This window comes from Myxocyprinus asiaticus, chromosome 41 (genome assembly GCF_019703515.2).
Source record: "Myxocyprinus asiaticus isolate MX2 ecotype Aquarium Trade chromosome 41, UBuf_Myxa_2, whole genome shotgun sequence".
Taxonomy (NCBI): Eukaryota; Metazoa; Chordata; class Actinopteri; order Cypriniformes; family Catostomidae; genus Myxocyprinus; species Myxocyprinus asiaticus.
Window position 1 is genome coordinate 254,233 of NC_059384.1, and position 27,992 is coordinate 282,224.

At 37.5% G+C, this 27,992-nt stretch overlaps 1 protein-coding gene across 1 annotated transcript; it reads right to left on the bottom strand.

Moving 5' to 3' along the window:
• Positions 1-165: 165 nt before the first annotated feature.
• Positions 166-27,918, bottom strand: ppp4r1 (protein phosphatase 4, regulatory subunit 1). The gene is made up of 20 exons (XM_051682558.1): positions 27,754-27,918; positions 27,595-27,636; positions 27,064-27,199; positions 23,672-23,778; positions 20,157-20,299; positions 19,933-20,079; positions 19,724-19,831; positions 19,583-19,648; positions 16,749-16,907; positions 16,289-16,407; positions 15,636-16,186; positions 11,616-11,758; positions 10,040-10,138; positions 9,771-9,956; positions 9,409-9,570; positions 3,976-4,076; positions 3,748-3,868; positions 1,388-1,516; positions 1,010-1,151; positions 166-924 (listed from the first exon to the last, which is right to left on the bottom strand). Exons 1-20 carry the CDS (start codon positions 27,758-27,760, stop codon positions 761-763), a joined length of 2,832 nt encoding a protein of 943 aa, XP_051538518.1. The 5' UTR covers positions 27,761-27,918; the 3' UTR covers positions 166-760.
• Between the last annotated feature and the right edge of the window lie 74 nt (positions 27,919-27,992).

Sequence of the window (27,992 nt, forward strand, 5' to 3'; positions counted from 1 at the left end):
CTTGTTTTTTTTTTTTTCTTGAGTTATAAGCCTTTGAAGGTGTTTTTAAAAATTTCCTTCCCAAAATTAGAGCTTAAAGGGTTAAAAGAAAGTTAAATGAATTATCAAACTGTATTCCTCAGCTATACAAGTCTTTGCATCTTAGACAAAAAAAAGTGCAAATAATTACATCTGAAATTTTATTCTGGACAGGTTAAGAGAATAATATCAACGCTATTCATGATGAAAAACAAAAGTATAATATATACAGAACATCTAAAGAGCAGAAGATAATTTTTGCATTAAAATACTCAAAGGCTTCAAGTGACGCGAGTTCATATTTCTATTGAATGTTCACATTGTCAGATGGACCGCTCGTGATACTGGTTTAAAAACTTTACATGTGTTTCTATATGCAGCTGTGAGTCCTGACCATCAGTACAACAATGTGCTGCACTGAACATTAAAAAACTGAAACACATGATCTGTGCTACATTCGCTTCAGAAAGACAGACAGACAGGTTTAAAGGTCCCATCATGAGAGGAGAGACAGAAAGGAAACAGACCTGTCCACCTGTGAACATGAGAACAGTTTATAGTTGCGGTGGTCAATAATTTGATCTCTCCAGCGGTTCAAGTATTTCCTGCTTTAAAGGAAGACACGTTTAAGGCTTCTGTGGCAAAATAAATGAGAATGACCCCCCCTGTTGTAGTGAGGTGCATTCTGGGAAAGCTGTTAGAAGCGTTTGTTTCTCTGGCCAATCAGAGTCCTCGTGTGTGTTCAGTATGTAGATGAGGTGGTGCTCATGGCGTCTTCGTTGAGTCGTGTACTTCCTGGATGAATGCAGGCGAAATATTTCACGTCTTTGTCAACGTCTGTCTGCAGGGCGACCAGCGTGTGCTCCAGCGCCTCCTGCTGGTAGTAGGTAGAGTTCAGGAAATATTCTGCAGAAGAACAAGAGACGTCAGGAGTGAACACACGCAGTATACAACATAAAAACAGTGTGAAAACATCAGGTGTGTGTCGCACCTCTCTCCAGCAGCGTCTGTCTCAGGGTCTTTGCTAGCAGCACCCGCACATTGGGCACTGGATCAGACACCAGCTGCAGGAGAGGAGGAAGCAGATGCTCCGAGAACTGATCCAGAGACAGACACTCCTCCTCTACAGACAACTAATGAGACAGAAACTCATCAAAACCAGCAGATGTCAAACTAAGCAAAAACTACACAAGCTCGGGCTGCATGATCATACTTATCACGATTATTTTACTGAAAAGCGACCGTCAAACAGTCTTTCTGTCGAATATCAGACTACATGAGACTAGACAACACGAATAAATAAAGGCTCACTTGTTTTAGTGCTCATCAGAAATACAAAGTTTTCAGTTTATGTACAGATTTGTGTCACCTGACAGACGAAGGCAAACGCTTGGCGTCCAGACCACTTCCGAGAGTGACAGAATTTCTCCACCAGCTCGCTGAGAAAATTGGCCAGCAGAGACGAACACGACGACAACTTCCTGATGATCTCACTCACCTGACACAACACAGAGTTTTAAATCTGACGTAATTCACATGAATGTTATGAGGTTAACGTGATGTTTACAGCTTGTATTAACATGCGTTTCATTGTAACTGGATATTATTTATCTGGATTACATTTATATGTTACAGTCAAATGTGTCTCCACTGTGATCAAAGTTACACGCACAAAATAGAAAACACATCATGCATATTACATCCGATGTGGTAACTGGAACTGCTGACTTTTAGTGAATTTTAAAACCTTTGATGGATAATTCCAGAGCTTTCTATCACTTTGATAAGGAGCCCCTGAGACGACAGGGCGGAAATGTTTTTTCTGAAATAGTTGCGTGTTCCCTCGCAATAAATGTACCATGTTTTACTACAGTAAGCATATTTTAACCTTGATATTCGTAGTAAAATCATAATGATAATACAACAAAACAAAAACTATGGTAATAAAAATCATAATTTTGTGGTTATTTTGATTTTACTACAAGATTAACCATGGTTACTATATGGATATAGTATACTGTTTTAAAAACATGGTTACTTTTCATAGTTACTTCAGTATTACTATAGTAAGACCATGGTTTCTGTTGAAAAAATAAAATAAAAAAAAATAAAAAATAATAATAATAATAATTTTTAAAAAAAGTTAGCGTAAAACAATCATTGTTACTACAATATTACAATAGAAAAAACACATTTTCCGTCTAAATAATAATACAAACAAATAAATAAATAAATAAATAAATAAATAAATAAATAATAATAAATGGTTAGCCTAAAACAATCATAGTTACTGAATTATTACTATAGAAATAACATGGTTTCCGTAATTTAATAAATAAATAAAAAGAAATAATATTTTTAAAAAACGTTTAGTTTAAAACGCTCCGTTACTGCAATTTAATATATAGAAAAAAATTTTTTGTATGGTTGCTACAGTATTGGAAGCACTTTATTATAAAGTTACATTTATTAACATTAGTAAATGCTTAAGGTATCATTAACTAACAATGAACAATATCTTTTTTAACAGTCTTTTGTGCATGTTAGTTAATTAATATTTTCATGTTAAAGTTACTTTATAGTGCATTAAGAATTAAAAATCATGTTGAAATTAACATCAACCAAGATGAATATGCTGTAAAAGTATTATTCATTGTTAGTTCATGTTAACTAATGTTGTTAACTAATGTTAATACCTTAATACCTTATTTTAAAATGTAACCACAATATTACTATAGTAAAACCAAAGTTAAACTATGGTATTTGCATAGTAAACCCATGATACCCACAAAATTATGATTTTTATTACCATAGTTTTCGTTTTCCTGTATTATCACTATGGTTTCACTGCGAATATTAAAGTTAAAATATGCTTACTGTAGTAAATCCATGGTAAATTAATTGTGAAATATACCCTGTCCTGTCCTCTAAAGGGCCTGTACTTTGCGTCGTCGTCCTGACATTTAGCTTTGGAGGACACCAAAAAATGTTCAATGAAGGAAAAAGCCTCATGAGTCAAAGTTAATGATATTCATGTTAAGTGCTGAATATTCTTCTCATCTTGCATGAGTGAAGCCACATAGTGATTTGAAAACAGGAGAGAGATGAGATATTCCAGCATTTTAAAGGGACAGTTCACCCAAAAATTAAAATTCTCTCATCATTTACTCACCCTCATGCCATCCCAGATGTGTTTGACTTTCTTTCTTCTGCAGAACACAAATGAAGATTTTTACAAGAATAAAAGTTTTATCTGTTTCTCACACACATCTAGCGTTTCACTTCTGAAGACATGGATTAAACCACTGGAGTCTTATGGATTACTTTTATGCTGCCTTTATGTGCTTTTTGGAGCTTCAAAGTTCTGGTCACCATTCACTTGCATTGTATGGACCTACAGAGCTGAAATATTCTTCTAAAAATCTTAATTTGTGTTCTGCAGAAGAAAGAAAGTCACACATCTGGGATGACATGAGGGTGAATAAATGATGAGAGGATTTTAATTTTTGGGTGAACTGTCCCTTTAATTATGTAGTTGCATCAAAATAACAAAAACGCATTTGCATTTACACCTTCTTTGAATGTGGTCAGAATCCGTCCCTGAACGCCACCGAATGTAGTTTCAGTGATCTGATTTAATGTGGTCAAGTACAATCCGATCACCTCAATGCATTTTAATGCGAGGTGTAAATGTGGTCTTAAACTTCACATGTTGTGTGGTGTCATTACCAGTCTGTAGGACGTCCATCGAACAGATGACACGCGGTCCGTGCACAGGCAGAATGCCAGCGGTCTCAGATAATCGTGGACGTCCTGAGCGCTGTACAACTCCAGCAACAACACCAGCTGCCTGTAACACAACATATACAACAACTGACTCCTCATTCTGCCAGAACACAATCTCACAATCGTTGATCAAATGAAGCCATGAATGAATGAATGTGGTGTCAGTCGTACTCTGCGAGCTCCAAGCGGAACCTCCAGTTGCGGCTGTTGTCCGTCACTAGAAACTCCTGCAGCTGGTACAGATATTTACGCCGTGTGTCCTGATGCAACAGCTGCAAGAGGAACGGAGAACGTCACAACACCCCTCATCTTTAAAACATGCGTGACCCCGCCCTAACAGGGTTCCCACTCTTTTCAAAGCACAATTCTCCAGGACATTTCCAGGATACTTTATGTGCCCAACGGGTGTAATATTTAAGCAAAAACACACAAGATCATAATGTATAGTGTAGAGGTAGATGATATATCGATTTTACCAGTTAATCGTGCCGACAGTTGCTTTTAGGAACTATCAGTTATTGGCAAAAATCTATGCTGATAGTTTTCATCTGTTGCCAGTGCTATTTTGATTGGAAAATCAATTAATCAATCTAAATTTAAATAATTGAATAATAGTATTTTATTTTTATTTATTATATATTTTATTATTTTATATATTTTATTGTATAGTATTTTACCATTTGTATTTATATTTTATTATTTTATATATATTTTATTGTATAGTATTTTACTATTTTTATTATATATTTTATTATTTTATTGTATAGTATTTTAATAATTTTATTTGTTATATATTTCATTATTTCATATATTTATTGTATAGTATTTTAATAATTGTATTTGTTATATATTTCATTATTTCATATATTTATTGTATAGTATTTTAATAATTGTATTTGTTATATATTTCATTATTTCATATATTTATTGTATAGTATTTTACTATTTTTATGTATTATATATTTTATTATTATTTCATATATTTATTGTATAGTATTTTACTATTTTTATTTACTATATATTTCATTATTTTATATATTTTATTGTATAGTATTTTACTATTTTTATTTACTATATTTTATTATTTTATATATTTTATTGTATAGTATTTTACTATTTTTATTTACTATATTTTATTATTTTATATATTTTATTGTATAGTATTTTACTAATTTTATTTATTATATATTTTATTATTTTATATATTTTATTGTATAGTATTTTACCATTTGTATTTATTATTTTATATATTTTATTGTATAGTAAAGTACACTTAACTCTTTGTAATGGTACAACAAAATTACTTCTGAAAATGTTCTGTATGCATGAAATATCTGAAATTTTAAACATCTCTTGACTCATATGGTCACACTAACAAATATTAAGACATTTTAAACTAAACTGGATTAAAAATACAAAACACTGTCAATCACTGAATTAAACAGTTAATGTAGTGAGGTCATGTGACCATGCAGCGTACTATTGTTTGCATACTACTGCACATGCTATTTTTCTTTAAAAGTATACTGTATATCGTGCACAGTATGCCAGTATTTGTTTCTGAACACATCTAATGACAGTCTGCAGTGCGACAGGAAAATGAGGAACAGAAACACCCGGATGACGAGATTATGAAACACTTCAGATGTGGTAAATCCTCAACTGAAGACACAAACTTAATACACAACATGACAGAATACAGTTACATTCATCTCTTCAGAATTTAAAGGTTTTAAATCTATAGGAAATATAGATTTTCTTTAGTTTATGTCCTGATTTTAAGGGGCGGGAAATCTGGATTAAAACTAGGAATGTGCAGAAGTAATCGAGTACTCATTCAGCACCATCTAGTCGACTATTAAAAACACTACTCGAATAACGCAAATATGTTTTTCTTTGCGCATTTTCCTGCCATGAGCAGCTCTAAATACTGTCCTTTCCCTCTGAATCTCTCACCAAATCTCGTAATTACAACTGAGTTCACTGCGCTGCTGGAGGTGTTCAATGAGAGAAGGAATTATGATGGTTTCTTAGGTCAAGTGTGAAGTCAAGTGTGGAAATACTTGTAATAATTTGATTTCTCTTTGTTTTTCCTTTTCTGAAAACTCGTGTATGTTATTGCAATACAATAAAAAAGCAGCACGTTTTTTTTCAGGTGACTTCAGAACTTAAACAACCGTCAATAACGGGCTTACAGGGCAGTTTCCTTTTGTGTTTTTTTACCAGCATGTAAATCGCGAACGTACAGTCCATAAAAAGTCTGGAAAAACTTTCATGAAGAATAAAGTTAAAGCTGCTGCAAGCGATTTTTTTCATGGAAAGGTTTGCACAAAACGTTCCTATTCGCTGAGAGGTATTAATGAAATAAGTGTCGTGAGATATCTCTCCGGTCTCGGTGACAGCTCTAGATTATTGAGGCTTAATGCCATTTTTATGCCATGTTGTTCATAACAGTTGTCAGCTGAGGGCGCTGTTTTACTGCTGTTGTTTTTAACAACCGTTTCTGCTCCTGTCGGTGTCAATAATGCTCATGTGGTATCTTTGGATTGTGGGGTTTTGGAAAGAGGGGGCGTGGCTAATCCAACAGCTCAATTTATGGAAATTCTAGAACGACTAAATCGCTTACAGCACCTTTAATGAAATGGAGTAAAACTCCAGTCTCCGCATCGGCTAACTCTGAGAATTGTACACGCTTTTTGACTTTTTTACTAGTAAGGTCGGATTTTTCCGTTCATGCTTCGCTGATAATTCTGAAGAGCCCTCTGATTCTGTTATCTGCTCTGCACATTTAGATCGGTTTGAATCCATATCTCTCCTAGAGTTAAATTATATAATCCGATGGATGAAACTAACCTGTGCTGATGTTATCCCCGCTCAGCTCTTTATAGAAGTGATGGACACTGTTGGTCCTAGTGTTTTATACATTTTGAACGGCTCCCTAATAGACGGCATCGTTCCTTCTTGTTTTAAGCATGCAGAGGTCCTGCCTCTTCTTAAGAAGCATAATCTGGATCATACTAATTTTAATAATTTATGGCCTATTTCCAGACTTCCATTTTTTATCTAAAGTCTTGGAAAAAAATTGTGTGCTCTCAACTCTCCTCATTTTTATACGAAAACAATATTTTAGGCTAAATTTAGGTCTGGGTTTGAGCTCGTCATAGCACTGAGTCTGCACTTCTGAAGGTGAATAATGACTTGCTCCTTTCTTTGGACTCTGGGCGCTGCGTTTGATACAGTAGATCATACTATACTTCTAGACTGGCTTACGTGTGAGGTGGGAATAAAAGGTACAGCCTTGGGCGGGTTTACATCTTACATTTCAGATAGAACTGTGAGTATTAGGATTGGGAACTCTTCCTCTCCCTCTGTACCTCTCACATGTGGGGTTCCACAAGGTTCTATTCTGGGACCAATCTTATTCTCAATATACATGCTTCCATTCGGCTCTATTTTCAAGAAGCATAATATCTCATTTCATTGTTATGCCGATGACAGTCAGTTATACGTCCCTCTCAGTTCTAATGGTGATTCCTTCTCTCACTGCATGCCTGGAGGAAATTAAATGCTGGATAGCAAGAAATTTCCTTCAGCTCAATCAGAGCAAGACAGAAATAGCTTGTAAACAGGGCGTTACAAGCAACTTGGCATCTTTGTCGTCAGCTGTTCACCCCACTGTCAAAAATCTAGAAGTGATTTTTGATTCTGCAACTGAATTTTGAAAAACAAATAAATTTCTTTTATCAACTCAGACTGATTGCTAAACTAAAACTTATGCTTTCTCTTAAAGATTTGGAGACTGTTTTTCATGCATTTATCTCCTCTCGGCTTGACTACTGCAATGCCCTTTACTCTGGAATAAATCGTATGACTTTACGCCGCCTGTAGTTAGTCCAAAACGCAGCCGCCAGGTTACTGACTGGCACTAGGAAGTATTTCTCCTGTTCTGGCTTCTCTGCATTGGTTACCTGTTAAATACAGGATTTATGTGGGGGGTCTGGGTATCTCAGCAAGTTTTGACGCTGACTGCCACACCTGGAGTCGTGGGTTTGAATCCAGGGCGTGCTAAGTGACTCCAGCCAGGTCTCCTAAGCAACCAAATTGGCCCGGTTGCTAGGGAGGGTAGAGTCCCATGGGGTAACCTCCTCGTGGTCGCTATAATGTGGTTCTCTCTCTCGGTGGGGCGTGTGGCGAGTTGTGCGTGGATGCCGTGGAGAATAGCGTGAAGCCTCCACGCGCACTAGGTCTCCGTGGTAACGCGCTCAACAAGCCACGTGATAAGATGCGCTGATTGACGGTCTCAGACGCCGAGGCAACTGAGATTCGTCCTGCACCACCCGGATTGAGTCACTACGCCACCACGAGGACTTAAAGCGCATTGGGAATTGGGCATTCCAGATTGAGGAGAAAAAGGGAGAAAATAAAAAAATAAAACATAAAATAAAAATATACAGGATTGATTAAGATTTTGCGATTTGTTTTTAAAGCCTTAAATGGTTTGGCACCACCGTATTTATCAGAATACCTTGTCCATCAGCATTCCTCCAGGACTCTCAGATCTTCCGACCATCTTTTCCTACAGATCCCACTCTCCCGCTCAAAGTCTAAAGGAGATCGTGCGTTCTCTGTAATTGGGCCTAACTGTGGAACAGCCTGCCTTCAAATCAAATTTCATATTTTAAAAATCGCAACTTAAGACTTGCTTGTTTTCCTTGGCCTTTGAGTGATTGATATGTGAATTTTGTCTGTTCTTATGTGTGTTTATATTTTGTTACCTTTTCTTTTGAACTGTTTCATTAATACTTGTACAGCACTTTGGCATACACTTGTAATTTTAAATGTGCTCTAGAAATAAATTGACCTTATTTCTCTCCACTTTGCTGTTGTGAGGACAGATGTAAATTATGTCATGTGACACTACATTATTTTGCAATAATGCCATTTTTCTCTACAAAAATTATTTCCAAACTAGTTTTTCACAACAACTGATGTATCGACATAGGATTTAAGCACTAAAGTTAAATGGAAAAATACTATGTTGACACTTGTGAAATTTTATCGCCAACTTGAGTTTCCATCCGTTTTATTTTGATGCGCTAAACCTTTTCTCGCCAAAAATATGTTTCTAAGCTCCTGTGACAGCAAATGTTTTTTACATGTATTTTCCCCCCCATTTTTTTATTAATGCATATTATTAAAATGCCCCCAAAACAAAAGCATAGTTTTTTGAAGTTACATTATTTTGAAACCGGTCTTGGTAAAGTTTGTGAATAAAACAAAATATAGATTTCACAAATGCGTCATACTAGTAAATTAACGAGTAATCGATTAACTATTTTTTCCGAGTACTTGGCTACAATTTTTTTTTTTAAATGCTCATCCCTAATTTAAACATGCTAAAATGTGTTAAATAGGGCTGAAAGTGTACTGAACTTCTAACTGTGGCTGAAAGTATCATCAAATTAGCCAAAATATTTAATAAACATGAAAGGTGCGTCTGATGTGTAGAACTCTGTGAATGATGATGATCTGCACACACAGACGAACATCACAGTATTTGTTGAGAAGACAGAGGAAGTCCAGCACTGAGGCTGATGGTCACACCTTGAGGAAGTCATAAAGATGCTTGAGAACTCCGATCCGAACCTCATCCAGATCCTTCAGGAAGCTGTTGAAGATGGGCACCAGGTCAGCCACTGTCAGCTGATCACCCAGAATCAGAGCCAGCTCATGGATGGAGAACGCCAACGTCCTCCTCACCTTCCACTGACCGACATGAAGAACAGGTGAAGAGAAAACGAACAGACTGCATGATTGGATCAGCTCTCAGAATGAACTTTAGGTTTGTGCAATCTCACACATTACAAAGCTCATTTAGTATTAGTGTTAAAATGTTAATCAAATTCATATTTGAACAAACGTAATGTCCATACATCATCTTTAACTCTGGAATGAGCGCGACTGACCTGCATGTCGGAGGCGAGCGTCTCATATGTGTCTCGCAGGCAGTGCCAGTTCTGTCGTCCTAACGTGAGCGCGACGCCGGGCAGACTGTAGGCGCAGTGTTTGGCGATCTCCATGTCGACGGTCTGAGCGCGAGACGGGTCTGTCATGGACAGGTACTGATCCAGTAATGCTTGAGGAACCACGTCCTGCAGTGAGTGTATATATGCGTGCACACACAGTCAGAGAAGAGCATGATGGGTTTAAAGTATCATTCAGACTGCAGTCTCACCTGATGTTTAGATTTGTGCTCGTCTTCAGGGTTCACGCTGCTGTCACTCACATCCGAGTCATCATCATCACGGGTCACCTGCAGGGCGGAGTCACGCCTCTGAAACACACACACACACACACACACACACAGTTATATATAAAATATTAGTTCTGGGCAATTGTCCTAAAACTAACCTTTTGATGATATTTAAAAAATGTAGCTCAATATTAATGCATTTCCTCTTAATCTACTTGGCTACAATGGCTATAAAACAAAGTTTGTCCCTAAATGAACAAACAAGAATGATATTTAATCATTTTCACTTCTATTAACCAATATAACTATTTATATACTTACATAATAATAAACAGCAATATTTACCTACATATACATGTATTGCTATACTGTTTCAATACATGCTTCCATGAACATTTGAGTGATGATGCAATAAAACCCTTGAATCCCAGATCTGAACTGAGACCGTTTGAACAGAAGTTGCAATTTAACCTCGTGTGACCCTACGTACACATGCGTGGATGTTGCATTTTGGCTTCACTATACGCAACTCAATTTAAACTGACTCTAGACTGTCATTTAAGGGTTAAACTTCGGGTGCACCGAGTCACATGACACAACAACATGACACAGATTTCTTTGAAGTGCTTCAACGCGCGCAGAGCCAACAAAAGTGCCTCTGGTAAGAAATCTCTAAGTTTCTTCACTGAAACCTGTTTGGTCATAAAGAGGAGAGTCTCTAGTTTCGTTTGATATGCTGCTTTAAAAAATTCATTCATTTTTTGCACATCAGTGCGCTGATAAACATGATGTCCACATACGAGGATTTTGGGACAATATTCCCTCAAAAGCTGAAAAAGCATGCAAGTTATTTTGAAAAATGTGTCTTTCAGAGTCTTTATATGGAGTTAGGATGAAAATAAGGTGCATTTCAAACTGTTCTGAGACCAGTGCAGACAGACAGCACACTGGAGGTTAAGTCATTCACTAAATAGGGAGCAAGGGAGCATCCTATAGCTCTCTATGCAGTTAAGTGCATTCACTCCTAAAATCTGATCAAAAGTTCAGTTTCAGGCTGCAGATGATGTTTGGATCACTCAACATGTTTGACAGACATGTGACAATGATAATCAGTACATAGATTCAGAATTTATAATGTATCATTTTATTTTAACATGATTGACAGTGATTGGATGATGCTGGACATTACTTTGAATCAGAATTAATTATGATAATTTCTGATTAACATCTCAGAAACATGAATAATCAACACTCCTGGAAACATCATAAACTATTTGATGAAAAAAGAAATCTGACTTTCTATAGCTTGGTATTATTTAAAATCAACGTAGTCTCACTGTCCACATATTTTTGCATGTTTATTAGGTGTTACTAGTTACAAATCTAAAAGAGAAATGGAAAATGCACACAGCAGTCACACTCGGCTCTCAGGAGGCTAAATCAGGTACGGTATTGAAACATTCTCTTATTCGCATGTCGCAAGACAAAAAAACCTGGTGAGTTCTGCACACAAACACAGATAAGACAGGTGTAATAACTAGAGGTGTGTGATGTTCACCTGCGTGTCATCTGTGAGGTGTTCATGTATGTTCTGGGAGCTGAAGGGGTTGGATTGGGCTGACAGAGGCTCCATGAATGAGTTTTCAATCTCAGAGTCCAGAACTGAAGCTTTCAGAGCGGCTGTCAGGACGTCCACTTGTGCTGAAACACAAACACATCAGCAGACAATTCATGGACGTTTACTTCACATAAATCACTGTTAGATTGTTACTGTGCATTAAAAGATGTGTTTTGCTGTGTGTTTGTGATAAAGGAACTGTGTGTAACTCATATGTACAGCTCAGAAAACACGACCTTTATTTATAAGGAATATCAGATTTAAGGTAAATGCATATTAAAAGCTGCTACTTCAGAACAAGAAACATGACATGAACGCTGTAATGCGCTGTTACCGCTGACATTCTCAATCACTTTCCGTTCTTTTTTTCAGCTCAATGTTTTTGCAACTTCCTGTGCTTGTTTCCTCCCACTAACACAAAGCTTCTTTATTCCAGTGGTGATTATAAGAGCCTGTTGTTGCAGGACTGTTTCTGAAGACCAAAACAAACTGGACAAACTGCTGTGTGTAAATACAACACAATACTTCGATATATTCATACCTGATGTGTTTGTCTGCGGTCATTCACTCCAAAAATACATTTTTGCTCCTTGTAGAATTTAGTTAATTAAAATGAGCTAATGTGACACAGTTTTGGGATTTTTTTTGTCACAACTTTCAATAAGTGCAAACAATTTAAATGTGTAAAATGGAAGGTCACTTAAATCAATTTGCATTGGGACAACTTGAAAAAAAAATCATAAACAGATGTGCATGTGATGTGAGGTTCCCAGAATGCACCGCGGCATTAGAGTTAATATTTGCTTTTTATTGCAGTATTTGTGTATTATTGTGTTACTATTGTAAAGTGTCCTTGAGCTCTGGAAAGGCGCTATATAAATTAAACTTATTATTATTATTTGCACTGGTGGTGTTGTGTTTGTTGTTCCTTTGGGTTTCGTGTCATGTGAATGCATCTATTTCCAAAAATATGTTTGATGACTGTGACAGTCACTGTGGTTTGTGTGTTGAATGGTAAGGATTGGAAAGCTTGATTTAATACTCTATTGCTGACTACAAGCTAACCGATTTTTATACTTAACAATAAATGTTTGACCATAAAACATAAATATATATTTTTTAAAACCATTTCCGTTTTAAGTTGCCTCAACGTAATTAAAATGTTTAATTGTGTGGGTTAGGGTTGGTTCACAATCTGTAAACTGTTTTTATTTTTTGAGTGTAAATCTGGTCCACTTTGCAGCTTATTATGGCAAAGAACCGCCCACTTAGACAGGAAAACTGCAAAGCACCCAATCACAATTCACCTTTTTGCAATGAAACACTGAAGGACCATGTCAATTAAGCGACTTCCACATGACCTGCATCAACGCTGACGAATTTATTGAAGTCTATGGAGAAAAGCATCAGTGTTGCCGCTGGTTACCAAAGGAACAAAACGGCCTTTTAAAGGTGCAGTATGTAACAATTTTCATGTAATATTCACCTTTTTTTGTCAATGTGTGAACGGCTTGTAACGCAACTTAAAAAATGAGCCCTTCAAGGACTTCCTAGGTTGCCTATTAAAGCCTGTAGACTGATTTTCATGTGAAGGGAGCGGGTCGGTTTTGCCGGGAAAATCCAAAGGATGTGACATTTATACACACTCCCGAGAGCCTTCTACTGAATCCCATCTGGCTAAGCAGGAATGTGATCGTGGTCGAGCGAAAACTAGAGTGAACATCGGCAGGGCGATTTGATTCCTGGAGGGACCTTCATTCGGCTCTTCGTATTGGACAGGTAAACTTACATAACTGCAAAGCATGTGAAATATAGTGCCATAAGGATTGATCTGTGTCATTTTAGATAACTTGATCTTGCCTGCTAACGCTGATGAATTGCAAGCTACCTTGCTTCATAACTTTCAAATAATTTCAACGATCTTCTCTTTATACTAAAAGTCAGGTATACAGGATAAATGTAAGCAAATACACTGGTTTCTTGATCATAATACAACATATGACATACAAAACATACAATAGTGCAACAGTAAACTGTCTGGTGTAGTTGGGTAGTATGTAGCTGTGTGTGTGTAGCAGTATGCTATGTTAGCTGATAAGTAGTTTTAGTTTAGTCTCAAAGTTTGTAGTAAAACAATCATAACTGTGTAATTTTAATTATGTTACCTCATCTGTCAGCATGATGTCGGTGAATCACGTTCAGTCTCTTTGTACGTTACGTCATTGTTTTGGTCGATGCTCGCGTCCCTATGGAGTGTGTGCACGAGCACGAGCAACAGGCTGCAGTTCACTTAACGGCCACAGGTGTCACTAATAACAAGGGTTTCTGAATCTTACATACTGCACCTTTAAGAAAGTGTAATTAATACAAGCACAGGCAATGAGAATATGTTGTGGTGTTTTTAGAACATCTCCAGTCCCGGCAATTCAAGTGGAGATGGGAGAAATGCCGCTGGACATCCGAAGACATAAATTGACTATGGTCTATTGGATTTCAATTAGAAGTCATGCAGATAATCATCCTGTGAAAAAGATATTAGAGGATTGCTGGGAACATGGAAACAACAAAGTCCAACCAAGTTTTGGTTGGACTGCTGTTTTGGTCGATGCTCGCTCGCGTCCCTATGGAGTGTGTGCACGAGTGCGAGCACAAGCAACAGGCTGCAGTTCACTTAACGGCCACAGGTGTCACTAATAACAAGGGTTTCTGAATCTTACATACTGCACCTTTAAGTTCTATAATGCTGTAATGGATAATGAAAAATGCTGTCCAGACCGCTAGAGGGCGCCGCTTGCTTACACAATGCTGACTGAAGAGCTGATTGCAGTCTATTGATAAAAGCAGCCATCTTTAGTAATCGCGCAAGACCATATTGCAATTTCAATCTTAACTCAATCAATGGTGCAGCCTCAATGAATAACACACCAATGACTCAGAAGTCAAAGTTTGCTGGTTTCAAAGCGTTTTGGATGGTTTTACCTCATCATGTATAGGAAAGTGCCGCTTTCACAACTGTCACATCTGTAACGACATTTTTTCCTCAATGTGAGATCGAGAATGATTATAAATGAAATAATATTAAGTTCTTAGGAGTGCCAACCCTTCTACATTCTGTGGCTATTATTATTTCTGGATTGTGCATTTGAATTCAAAGAGTTTTTACAAAGTGTGATGACAATTAATTATAAATGAACCATCGTTTTTTTTTTATATAGGTGTTTTCATGCTTAAACAGATTTGCAGATGGTTTTAATTCGGTCATTATTGGCCAATAAATATTGGCGGCCGATACATGCATCCCTAATTTTTAGTGTACTGTGACCTCAGTTCTTTTAATAAGTTTAAATTTACCAGGAACATCCTAAAAAATAAACGTTTTTTTGCAATGAAAGTATCAAAGCAATTGCCAGGACTTTTTTCTCTTCTTTAAATACTGTAAACATCTCCCAATTTCTCGCCTGGGAAACTCTTTCTGCAATGCTTGTCGTGCGGAGAGCGTTGGCACTGCTCGACGAGAGTCGTCTGAAAGCCACTTAAGAAATTTTCATGATCAAATTGATCAAACATCTGCAAGAGACACTGTTCGGAAAACAAGACATTATAGCACTGAATTTTTGGCTATCCAAGATGTTTGACTTTTACATAAACAGAACTCTGCAAACGAAGTGAAATATACTCGCGATGTGCTTACGTATATCTAGTGTAACTGATGCCAAGTATCTCAATTCAAACTGGTTGAAAATGTTTCAATGATTTGATGTGATGACAAACGTGTCAAATCCAGTGACAAGTTCTTCCTCAGAAGTTCTCACTGTAGCAGTCGGGGAACTTTGTTTTCTGGTGGACTGATAGATGAAACCAGCCAATCAGATTAGTGCTTGTTGTTTTGCAAAAGGGCAGGGACTAAACAACCATCTCAAGTCTGCTTTCTTATCATAGTGGTTAAGAGGCTCTGCTCACCTTTGACATCAGGGTCATCGATATGCGGCTCCAGATTCTCGATGAGTTCCTCCAGCTGTTTCCTGCCGAGCGCTGGAGCCGCGGTCAGACGTGACGGCTGGTTCTCCTCCTCCTCCATCAGCTCCAGGTCCAGGTCAATCTCAGGGATGGGCGTCCTCCAATAGTGGAAAGAGTTGAACATCTCCTGATCAGGGATCTGCTGCTTTCCAGCTGAGGGACCTGAAGCTTCAGAGATGTTCTCCTGGAGGCTCTGAGGGGAGGTTAGTGTCTCGCCTGCAGTGGTTGGTGGGTTCTGCTTCTCTACAGGTTCTGGTTCAGATAAAGGCTCGGGCTCTTCAAGAAGGCACTTAGAATCTGGACTATCAGAAGTAGCGGAGCAGCAGGACTCGACACCCGTCAGAACGTCTGCGGTCTCCTCACCTACAACAGCTCCGCCCTGTTCCTCACAAACTGAAGGATTGTGGGAAACACAGTCCTGCTGCGGACAGACTGCTGGCGTCTCCTGCGAGCTGCTGTGAGAGGACGAGCTGGTCGCAGCATCTGCGTTTGCACTGAACGAGCGATCAAGAAACAAACGAGACCAAACGAGTCATCAGAGATTGAATATTGATTCTTCTAAACGTCTTCATCTGTCCGTCACTCACTAGTCTCACCTGTGTGTGCGTGTCGCGCTCCAGTCGCCCTCGTCTCTGAAGTACTGACCCACGTTACTGCTCGGGCTGGCGAATGTTGAGATGAACTGACCCAAAGACTGAAACGCCGCCTGACGCACCTGATTACCACACCGAGAGGTCATTATAATTTCACACAAAACCATCATATGACTTCAGAAGACTTGGAATATAACGCATGAATCATATTGGCTACAGTTATGATGTGTTGTGTACTTTTTGAAGCTCGACAGCCCCTGGTCACATTATGTTTTCTTTATATTGAACAGAACAGCGTGAACATTCTGTTAAACATCTGCTTTCGAGTTCAACAGAGGAAAACAAGGTTTGGAACAACAACAGGGTGAGTAAATGATAACAATTCTCATTATGGGTGAATCAGACCTTAAATAAACCCAATTCCAGTGTGTGAAATCCTGATTTGACTGACAGAAGGACTCACCCAGCGCGAGGGGTCGCTGATCAGACTGATAAACAGAGATGCGAGTTTTGTCCGCCGCACTTCAGGAGACGTCGCCGAGGAAACGGTCATGAAACATTCCGCACAAGCCTTCCGAACGCCCCACACATTATCCGAACAAAGCTGGAAAAACCGCGGCAGCTGGACAGGAAACAGGAGGAGGAAGAGGTTTAAGTGCCGACTGACCACAGGAAGAGAGCAACAATTAAACAATCACAGAGCTGATGACATCATCAAACCTGCACTCAGTCACATGACATTGAGCTATAAAACCCTCACCAATATCAGCTGATCAAATCAGCTAGTTGTTCTTTACTCAAGCAAACAGTCTGTGAGTCATTCCGTGTCAACTCAACCAGGTCACAATTTTGATTTTATCTTTTTTTTCTGGTGAAAGAAATACATAAATGAAGATGAAAGCCAAATATTAAATGCCATGGATGAATATTTACTGAGTAATCGATTATTTTGTAGAGGGGGGGGCAAAATGGCAATTTTCACTTATGATTTTGGAGCAAAATCACAGATAAAAAAAATACCCGTAGAAAGGTGTCAGCATCATTATTTTATTGTTACATAGAGATTGGTAGATCTGTTACTAAAACCAGTTGACTTCAGCAATCCTTGTTGCATTATATGCCAATGGTGACCATTCAGATATGGGGAAAAAGCACTTTTTGTGTTCTTTTTCCAAAGTTGGCGTGCCTGTAACTCAAGAAGTATTAAAGATATCTTAAAATCCTTTTAGAGTCTGATTCAGAACAAACTTTTCTTTTGGTATCTTCATATTTAAGGACCTATAGGGTTCAGTCCCAGAGATATGGGGCTCTCAATGTGGCTCCATGTGCAAATTGTTGACTTTACCTATTTTCAATTATCGAAAACCACATGTGGGTCACTTTGTATACAGCGGATACTTTTTGTATTTAAAGAGGAATATCTGAAGTACAAATAATGTTGAAACTAGAACCTCATTCACACTAGGCTCTGACCCTAATAACATTGCCGTGGTCAATCCCGGGACGTGTCTGTGTGAACAAAAGCAGAGCCGATACCGTGAAGGGTGTGTGTCGTAGTGATGATGTATTTATCATGCAAAGGAGAACGTTTGTATGCAGAATAGAGATTCAACAGTGTCACGGTGTTCGCGGTTTAAGAAGCATACAACTGACATAAACTGTTGCCATTTATTTTCATTCACGGTATTGTGTGACAGGATTATTTCCTGATTTTTTTAAAATATACAAGTAAAAAAATAGGGGAGAGATGTGGCTTGTTGTGTATTCATTGTCAAGTGTCAAAATTACTGCTATATTATACATGATAAAGTTAATATATGACTTTTATTGACATAATATTTTAGTTTATCTTGTTACAATGTACCTGTTACGACCTGCTCCATAGACATTACATCATTTTACTTTCCTTTTTTTCCAGGTATTTGTACCAGACGTGTAAAACTTTGAACCACAAGTGTATTTACACAAACGTAAAACCAAAAAGTGTTAGTCTGTGCCCCTACAACCTCCATGAACATCATTCCACAGAACATATATTTATTTTCTTAACGCTATAAAGGGCACGAACATAACGATAAAGAAAATGTATTTATTGCTATTTTCCAACACATTAAGTACCAAATTATACATTTCTGTTTTTCTCCAAAAATATCTTTTATTTTTAGTTTTACAGCTTGTAGAAAAGATGACATTTGCCTCGATGCTTAATCGCAGCGCAACAGTTAGCATACAACATGTATATTACTAATATGTGTTATTTGTAACGTTTAAAAAGTGTTTAAAAGGTACACAGAACAAAATGGCAGTGCTAAAAATAAATAAATAAATAAAATCACCAACGGCAAATGAATAATCATTTTTTATTGTAATAAATGCTAATGTCTGAAGAAATAAAGTATAGTTTTATGTTGTCGAGTAGTTAGTTTTCTTTATTTTTAGGAAGGTATGCCCATTAAGAATCAAATTTAATTACAAACCCGATTATACCGAATCGAATGCACAACAGCTGCAGGGCAGTATCATTAAAATTATTAGTTTTTTTAAATATAATTTTTCTATTTTTTTATATAAATAATATTGCAATGCACCTAAATACCGTGATTTTTTTTTTGACGGTCTTTCATCCACTCTCCTTAAAATGACGTGTGTTCAACAGATCCAATCCATGTTCAATGGAAATTATTTAGCGTTAGCACAGTAAAAAAGCTTCGGTACCTCTTTTTACATTTTTTTTAAGCATAATTCCAAAGTAAAATCTGATGAAAAAAAAAAACACTGTATCGATTAATCGAGTACTCATTCAGATTGAAATATTCGAATAGTAAAATCACTACTAGAGTTTGATTTTCCTTAGTGCCTGAAACTGAATCTGTTGCTTAAATATTGCTGTTAGTTTTCTCAAAAAGAAAATTCTGCCATTATTTAAAGTGATTGTATCGCTTCAGAAAACTTAGAAAATATGTTTCCATTTAAATTTAGTTGTTTATGCATAGTACTCATTTTTTCATAAGAAAAACAGGTTCAAAAGTTAAACTTAAATTTGACATTTCAAGTAATTGATTACGTGATTTTTCTGTGTTAAAATACTCGACTACTAAATTACTCAAATACCCATCCCTAGTATCGCCTATAGTTTCATGTTAAAATCGGTAGTTCTAGTTTGGAGGAATGAATTCACAAAAAAAATCCTTATTTAAAAAACACTGGTAAAGAAAACACATTTGTGCAACTGGACTTTATAGTTACTTAGATACAGCATGTGACAACTAGCCCCAAGTTCCCCTGTATGAAACATACCAGCAGCTCCTCTGTGGCTTCTCCTCCAACAACGTTGCAGATATCACCAAAGATCGCTGCACACACCTGTCAAACACATCTGAGATCAGCCAATGAGGACCTTCTTTATAACTGCTACACGAGCCAATCAGAATCACCCACCTTGCGCACATGAAACATCCTGCAGTCGCAGCACATCTCGCAGAATCGCGGCAGAAAGAGTCGCTCTGTGATGTCCTTGCCCACCATCGGTGCCATTTTACAAATAATCTAAAACAAACACAATCTCTTAAACACTCACATAGGGGTCTTTAAGAATATCCTACAGCAGTGTTTGCTAACTGAGATCACGCAGCAGAATGGACGCTCACCGCCATGGCTTCTGTTTTGACATCATCATTGCTGTCGGGAGCCGTGAGGTCCACTAACATGGGACACACCAGACTCTCCACGTCTCCTCTGTCGATGAGCTCCTGCTCCAGAAGAACCAGCAGCGCCGCTTGACTCGTCTTACGAACCTTACAGGAGGAAATACAGTACTCCAATACAGTATTCCAGAATGAACTGCAGTTTTACAGAAAGCTCTCACACTCACCAGGTTATTCTGGTCGGCGAGGTATCTCACGACGATGGGTAAGAGGTACTTTGAGAAAGCAAAAGGAATGGAGGGTCTGTTCTCCTGACAGAATATTGCGATGTGTGGGATTTGTTCCATAATCTCTGCTCGAACAGTCGGCTCTGCGGAATAAACGTCATTTAGAGTCAACTTAAAAAAAACAACAACAGAAACACTCAAAACTCAAAGATCTGCAGGACAATAAAGTCCTTAAATCACAAAAGGGAAGCAGTTCATTTATATAAGATCAAAACCTGACTGGAAACACATGCAATGTTCAATTATGAGTGATTGTTTCAGTGTTTCGGCAATAATCTTTGGGAAATGACGGGCTATAAATATTATTGTGCCTGCAATTTTTTATTAAAGAAAAAACACTTTCTAGGGAATTTATTTCCTGAAATAGTTTTGCATTCCATCACAATTAGGGCTGGGCGATATGACAATATATCATGACGACGATATAGTGTCAATCAATAGATATTTGCTATATCGTGTATATTGTGATATGTAAATATCCACGTGTACGGCGTATACGTATCTATCAGTGCGCAGGACTTCACATGAGACTGAGAGAATTGAAGAGACATGGACAGAGTTTTTCCGGCATTGAAAATTACAGCACAATCAATGACATTAACCTTGTGTTCATGAACTCTTGGCTGATTTATTTGGATTTTTCCATGATGTCAAGCAAAGAAGCACTGAGTTTGAAGAAAGGCCTTAAAATACATCCACTGGTACATCTCCAATTCAGTACACCTCCTATCAGAAGCTAATTGTCTAAAGGCTTGACATCATTTTCTGGAATTTTCCAAGCTGCTTAAAGACTTAGTGTATGTAAACTTCTGACCCACTGGAATTGTGATATAGTCAATTAAAAGTGAAACAATCTGTCTGTAAACAATTGTTGGAAAAATGACTCGTGTCATGCACAAAGTAGATGTCCTAAATTATAGTTAGCTAATATTAAATCTGTGGAGTGGTTAAAAAATTAGTTTTAATGACGTCAACCTAAGTGTATGTAAACTTCTGACTTCAACTGTGTGTGTGTGTGTGTGTGTGTGTGTGTATATATATATATATATATATATAGGGTCAGAGGTTAGGGTAACCCTAACCCAACCCATATATATATACATATTTGTTTTAAAATATTACCTTAGTCTTGCTTTACTGTTACCGGATGGGTCAGACACGGAGACTACAAGAGTGCAATCCCAATCAATAATTACATGAAGAAAAAAACTGGTCCCCAATATGTGACTTTTAATTATAATGAAGCCTGAAATACATATGGGACTCTTATTTTGAAATGTCTGCACTCCCAGTTGTGAATCGGATTCAAAAGATTAACCTGAGCTCCAGAGTTCAAACCCTCAGTTCTTTTCGGGTGATTCATGTAAAAAGACCCGGTTCAAAAGAGCCATTTGTCCACGACTCTCTCGTGGTAGGTTTGTTGTTGCGTGCGATGCAGCAAGCTAATCACAACAGAACGGGTGAAAAGCAGCGCGAGACATATTGGTGGTGCGCGCTATAAAGAAGTATTCAATAACTCACAAGATGATTTCTGATGAAACTAGATTTTAAATTATTGTCACAATCAGTTATTTTTAGTCGCATTTGCAAACATATTAGTCGCAGTCTGGAGCCCTGTTAGTTAGAGCCGTTTTTATGTTTTTCATAGCGCATTTTTTTTCACGTGTGGAATGACCCCGTACATAAGTTTCTAGAGTTTTCTGAAAATATCTCATATCGTTCAAGAGTTATGGGCATTTGCGTAAAAGTGGCCAGACTCGCGTCATACGTTTTGCCGTACTTTTGATAATTATTGATATTGGGTATCCAGAGAATCTTTCTGCACTTGGATCTGATTGGTCGAACAGCTCAGGACTAGTTTGCAAAAACAGGTTTTTACGAACAATTGCAAATTGAGAATAATTCATGACGGAAATGAAATCAGAGATAGCCATTTTGTTTGTTTGTAGTCAGCGATACCAGTAACAGAAGGCACTAAGTGTACGACATACGGTTTAGGAGTTACGGCCCTAAAAGCTTTTGCCTTTGCTACAGCGCCACCTATAGGCCACTCAGGGCAAGAACATGCACATGCATAGCCAGCTGGAGTACTAACACTCCCCAAAGTTTCATGTCTCCAGGCCTTACGGTTTGGACTGCACGATCAGTTTTAGGGCAGAAGAATAATAATAAACATCTTAGCAATTACAATAGGGTTTCAGCACTTGAACCTAGGGTTGTGCCGACAGACGATGATCTCGGGGATCGACAATAGCTGATGCCTTTGACCATGTCAAGACCATATTTGGCTCGTTTTATTATTATTATTAGGCTATTATTATCATCAAATTAATATTACGAATAATTTGCCCCACGGCACACAGACACGCACTTGAAGAAACACACTTTATTATATTATTAAGAACAGATGACAGAAAAGCATCTATGTGCATGTATGACACGCTGTTTGTTCGGAGGCGTGCAGTCTCGTGGAACACACGTATGTAAAGGGTTTTCACTCTTTTTTTGTTTCTGTCTTCTGCAAGAACAGTATCGTCTACGAGTGCTGTAAATGACCTCAGACATCTCCGTTCAGGAGGAGCTTTGAGTTCACTTTATTTCCACAGAACAGTTCATTGTGAACGCAACTCTGCAGCCTATACATCTGTGATTAAAACATACACGTTCACCTTGAACCATGAGTTATATCTCAGTGATTATTATCATCATTATAATTATTATATTTACATTTAGAATTGATTTTATGTCTTCATTTGTGTAATTTTTCGCCTGCATGTTTAGACGTCAAAGTCATCAGCTATTGATCACTCTGACCATCGTCGATCCCCGAGATCATCGTCTGTGCATTTCTCTCTATAAATGAACATAATGTTCAGACAGTCTCTTTGCTGGTTTTTCCGTCACATTCAGGATCATTACCGCTTTTACCAGTGTCGCTGCGGCTCACTTCATGCGTGCGCTTGTGAAATGTATATTTTAAAGGTTCATTATTACGGTTTAGTATTTCTCTGTAATGTAGAACAGTGTTAGTAATGTTACTTATAACATTCTCTCTCAGCGCTGGAACTCAAACCATTTTCTGATGCCCCCCAAAATATATAAGTAATTAAATTAATATCATAAACGTGCGACTAGTCGACTAATGGCTTAAATTAACGGCTACTAGTCAACTAGGAAAATCTCTGGTTGGGAGCAGCCCTACCTGTGTCATTACTATGGTTTTACCACAAATATCACAGTTAAAACATGCTTACTGTAGTAAAACCATGGTCAATTTTTGTACGGGATGGATAAAGATATTGCAAGGGAAAACAAAACTATTTCAGTAAATAAATTCCCTCCCTGACATCTAAGGGGTTTCTTATGTTTTAGTAAGACAGAGATGCAAATGTGAAAGACACTAAACAGTCCTCTTCTTATATACAGTACATATAACAACATATATAAAGTTGTACCCAAGTCATCAGCGAGTCGGTCTATCCTCTCCAGCACGGACACACACTCTCTCTCGTCCTCACTGACTGCTCGCAGTGTGTCCAGAAGACTGCGTGCCACCATCTGCCTGAAACACAAATGAACAATATACACAGTACAGAACACGTCTGTAAGCCTGCATGTACCTCATATGTTTGCATAGTTTAGTAGTGTGGTACAGTTACAGTGTCCATGGCAACTAAAGGTCTAGACCCCAGAGCGTCCATCACTAAATACATCACATTATAATTCAAAACAATGGGCTGTGTTCAGAACTGAATACTTACTGAATACTGTGCACAATATATTGTAAACTGCCTAGTATTTTTAACAAAAGAATACAGTATGATCTCATTGCGTTGCATGTTTAATTCAGCGAGTGGTGTCAGTTTTCATCTCAAAAATAGATAGTAATTTTTGATCCAATTTTGAAAATAAATATCTTAAATATAGGATGTGTACAAGTTATCAAGTACTCATTCTGCAACAACTAGTCGACTATTATACAAATATTACAAATTGATTTTCCATTGCACAGGAAAGGGAGATGAGAGCAAATGTTTTTAATAGTTATTTTTAAATATTTTACATTTGTTTAAAATTTGTTATTTTTAAATAAATATTTTTTCCACTTTTATTAATGCACATTGCCTTTTTTTTTTTTAAGTGGTTTACATTTTTTTCCAAAAGAAAAGCATAGTTTGTTGAAGTTATCTTATTAGGGCCCAAGCACTGAAAGTGCGGAGACCCTATTGTTCTTCTAAGGATTCTTCTTCTCTTCAAGGTTTTCGGTACTTTTAGGGTACTTAACCGGTACTTAAACTCTTTAAATTTTGCACACACATCAGAGTCATCGGACATTAGGGCTGGGCAAAGTTACTGGGGGAGGGGACTCTGTAGCACCCCCTGTAATAGGGGTAATTAAGAGAATTTCTGTAGCACCCCCGTTTTCACCTACAGTCACCAAAATTGGTACATATATATATATATATATTAGTTCTCACCAAGCCGGAAAAATTTTATCATTATGGTCATTAGCTCCGCCCTACAGGAAGTCGGCCATTTTGGATTTTTGGAAAATTGCAGGCCCTGAACTTTTAAATACTCCTCCTAGGGAATTAATGTGACTATCATCACATATAGACAACATTATGCCAAGACATTGAAGATGCTAAATTGTGAACAGATTTTTTTATATATTGAACAGTGTTGCCATGGTGAGGAATTCAATTAATGACAAAAATCGGAAACAGGAAGTGTCTCATATCTTCTGTGTGCAATGTGTGATTTATATCAAAATTGAGATGTACGTTTAGTCTTGGGGGCTAATCACATGGATGTGACTATTTTGGGACACGGTCATAGCATCACCACCTGGCATCAGGAAGTGTGGCTCTTACAACAGACTTTAAAATAGTCTTCTTGTATTTACCCAAATTGCTTCAAAATTGTTTAGAATAATCTTAAATGCCAAATGCATGTGTCCACCTGGCATTGTTTTCTGAAAGCCACCAGGTGGAAATGGACCCATGTTGCTTGGGCCCGTCGTCACTGCTTGCAGCTATTTTTATTATTATTATTTTCAAGGTTTTCAGTACTTTTGGGATACTTAACACGGGAAAACTCATCGGCCATTAGGGCTGGGCAAAGTTGCGGGGGGGAGACTCTGTAGCACCCCCTTGAAAATGGGCATGTAACTGGTCATAGCTGCTATATTTTTCAAACCGTTCTTGGTAACGTTTGTGAATGAAAAAAAAAAATTCAAATTTCACATACGTGTCAAACCGGTTATTTTTAACTCGCATTTTAATTTACGGTGCCAAACGGGCTGGTTTGAGTATTTCTGTAACTGCTGATCTCCTGGGATTTTCACACACAACAGTTTCTAGTATTTACTCTGAATGGTGTCAAAAACAAAAAAACATCCAGTGAGTGGCAGTTCTGTGGACTGAAATGCCTTGTTGATGAGAGGTCAACAGAGAATGGCCAGACTGGTTTGAACTGATAAAGTCTACAGTAACTCAGATAACCACTCTGTACAATTGTGATGAGAAGAATATCATCTCTGAGTAAGACCTTTCACATTAGGGCAAAGATATACTGCAAAAACCTTTTTCTTGATGAGAATAAAAATAAATAAATAAATTTTAAAAAAATGGTTAAAAGATGATAAATCTACTTAGAATAAGATATTTAGGCTTTTCTCAGAAAATGCATTTTTAATAAGTGTATTTTGTCTGTACTGACAGGTGTTTTTTTTCTTTTGTTAATAACCCTTTAAACTCAGATGGGCCCGCGAGAAAAAAAATAATCGTCAAAATATTAATAACGCCAGTCTTGACCAACACAAAATAGGTATCGTTTGAAAGTTTAGAAGCTCTATTTTACAATGCATGTAGACATTATGACCAAAACTGAACAAGTGCTTTGAAATTTGCAGACAAATCAGAAGTGTTCTGTTTTTATGATTTATAACAAAAATTACACTGTACATATTATTGTAATCAGTAAAAACATCAAACTGATCAAATATCCATGTGTCATATGTTGTTGGAAAGCTCTAAAAGAGTAGAATACAACCAGCCTATTTGTTTTACTCACATATAAAAATATAGTGAGTAATAGCTAAGTATATGTCTTTAACAATTATAATGGTGTTGCTTATATGCCGCGTTTTCACTTATAACTTCAGGGAAATTAACCAAAACATGAAATATCACATAACATTATTTAGAGGAGGTGATTATCTTTCAAACGAGCCCACACACAAGATAATCAGATGTATAGATCATTAGATAATCCACATGAAGCACAATGTTACATATGACCACCAGGAGATGGCGCCAAATACATGACACAGACTCAATGATGACTCAAATGACACAGAATGAAACTCATTCTGTGAAATCTCATTACTAAAATCATGTCTTCATGCTTTGCAAACCTTTAGTCATTGTTGTGTTTGCATGTGTAATTAGTTCTTATGTACAATTATTATGTTTTATTTGTTTGGAGATGTTTTTGGACACTATGATAAATTATATTTGTAATGTTATAACTTTTGATTGCTTTGTCGTATCAACATAAAATGTTTCTCAGATACAGTTGACAAGATCAGGAAAAAAAACAAAAGCAGTTTTTCAGCAGAATACATTACAAATGACATTAAACAGCATGTATTCTGTAATGAAATACATTTTAAAAGTAACCCTCCCAACCCTGATGGTGGAGTATAGTTTTGCATGAGTGTTCTCTGGCTGTATACTGCACATATTATGGCAAATGTAGAACATCCGCCGGGCATTTGATGTCAAAGTCCCAACACAGCCACACTTTCAGAGTGAGTTTCAAACGAGGTGATGCACAAGTTTACCTGTTAAAGACGTTTTCGCTGCTGATGTATTTATCAAGTCGCCCCAGAGGAGTCAACATTTCATCCTGAGACACAAAGTCCAGCGCTGAAGGTATAATGATGCTGTCAGAGTCTGAGCTGTATCCATCCACACCAACTAACAGAGACGCAACGCAACAATACTTACACAACACATCATTCTTTCTAAACAAACTCAAAATATTAAGTACCAGAGAAGAACAGTAGAAAACAGAGTTGAGAGATCACTGAACAGTCAATGTGCCACTTCTGTGTTGGACACACTTCTATGTGATGTATAAAGATGACACATCTATAACACTTTTGTGACAGCATACATATGTAGTTTGTTTTGATGATGTCATGAGAGTTCCTTGTGCTGTAGGCAGATATCTCTCTCTCTATATATATATATATCCTCAAAAAATAACCATACAGCAATTGTACACACACACAATCTCTCTCACACACACACAGACTCAAACACACAGACTCACACACACTCACTCACTCACACACAGAGATGAAACTCACATCCGTCCGTGTCCTCTTGTGAGTCCTGCAGCAGAGACAGATCTGCGAAAACACACACATAACACAATCAGAATGTGTGTGAGGTTGTGTTAATGTGTGTGTGAGTGTGTTAGTTTGAAGTGTGTGTTAACGTGTGTGCGTGTGTGTGTCTGTACACACCCGCCATGTTTCACTGATCTACATTTAAGCCGCTTCTGTGCTGATGACCAACAACCGCCGCAAAACAAACTACACAAAACTAGACAAAACATACAAACACGCGCCGCTGAAGTGAGCTCGAGCACCACCACCGCGACCGCGCAAAGATCCTTTATCACGCGACACGCACACGCCGAGCACCGCTTCGGGAACGTGCACGCAGGGAGACTGAGCGCGCATGCGCTGTGACTAAAACAATG

Bases quoted from the DNA above. Each gene is read 5' to 3' on its own strand.
- ppp4r1 (XM_051682558.1), bottom strand. The intron at 19,649-19,723 runs GTGGGTGATTCT...TGTGTTTGACAG, and splicing joins GGATGTTTCATGTGCGCAAG to GTGTGTGCAGCGATCTTTGG. The intron at 10,139-11,615 runs GTGAACATCACA...TGTGTGTTTCAG, and splicing joins ACCTCACAGATGACACGCAG to AGGCGTGACTCCGCCCTGCA.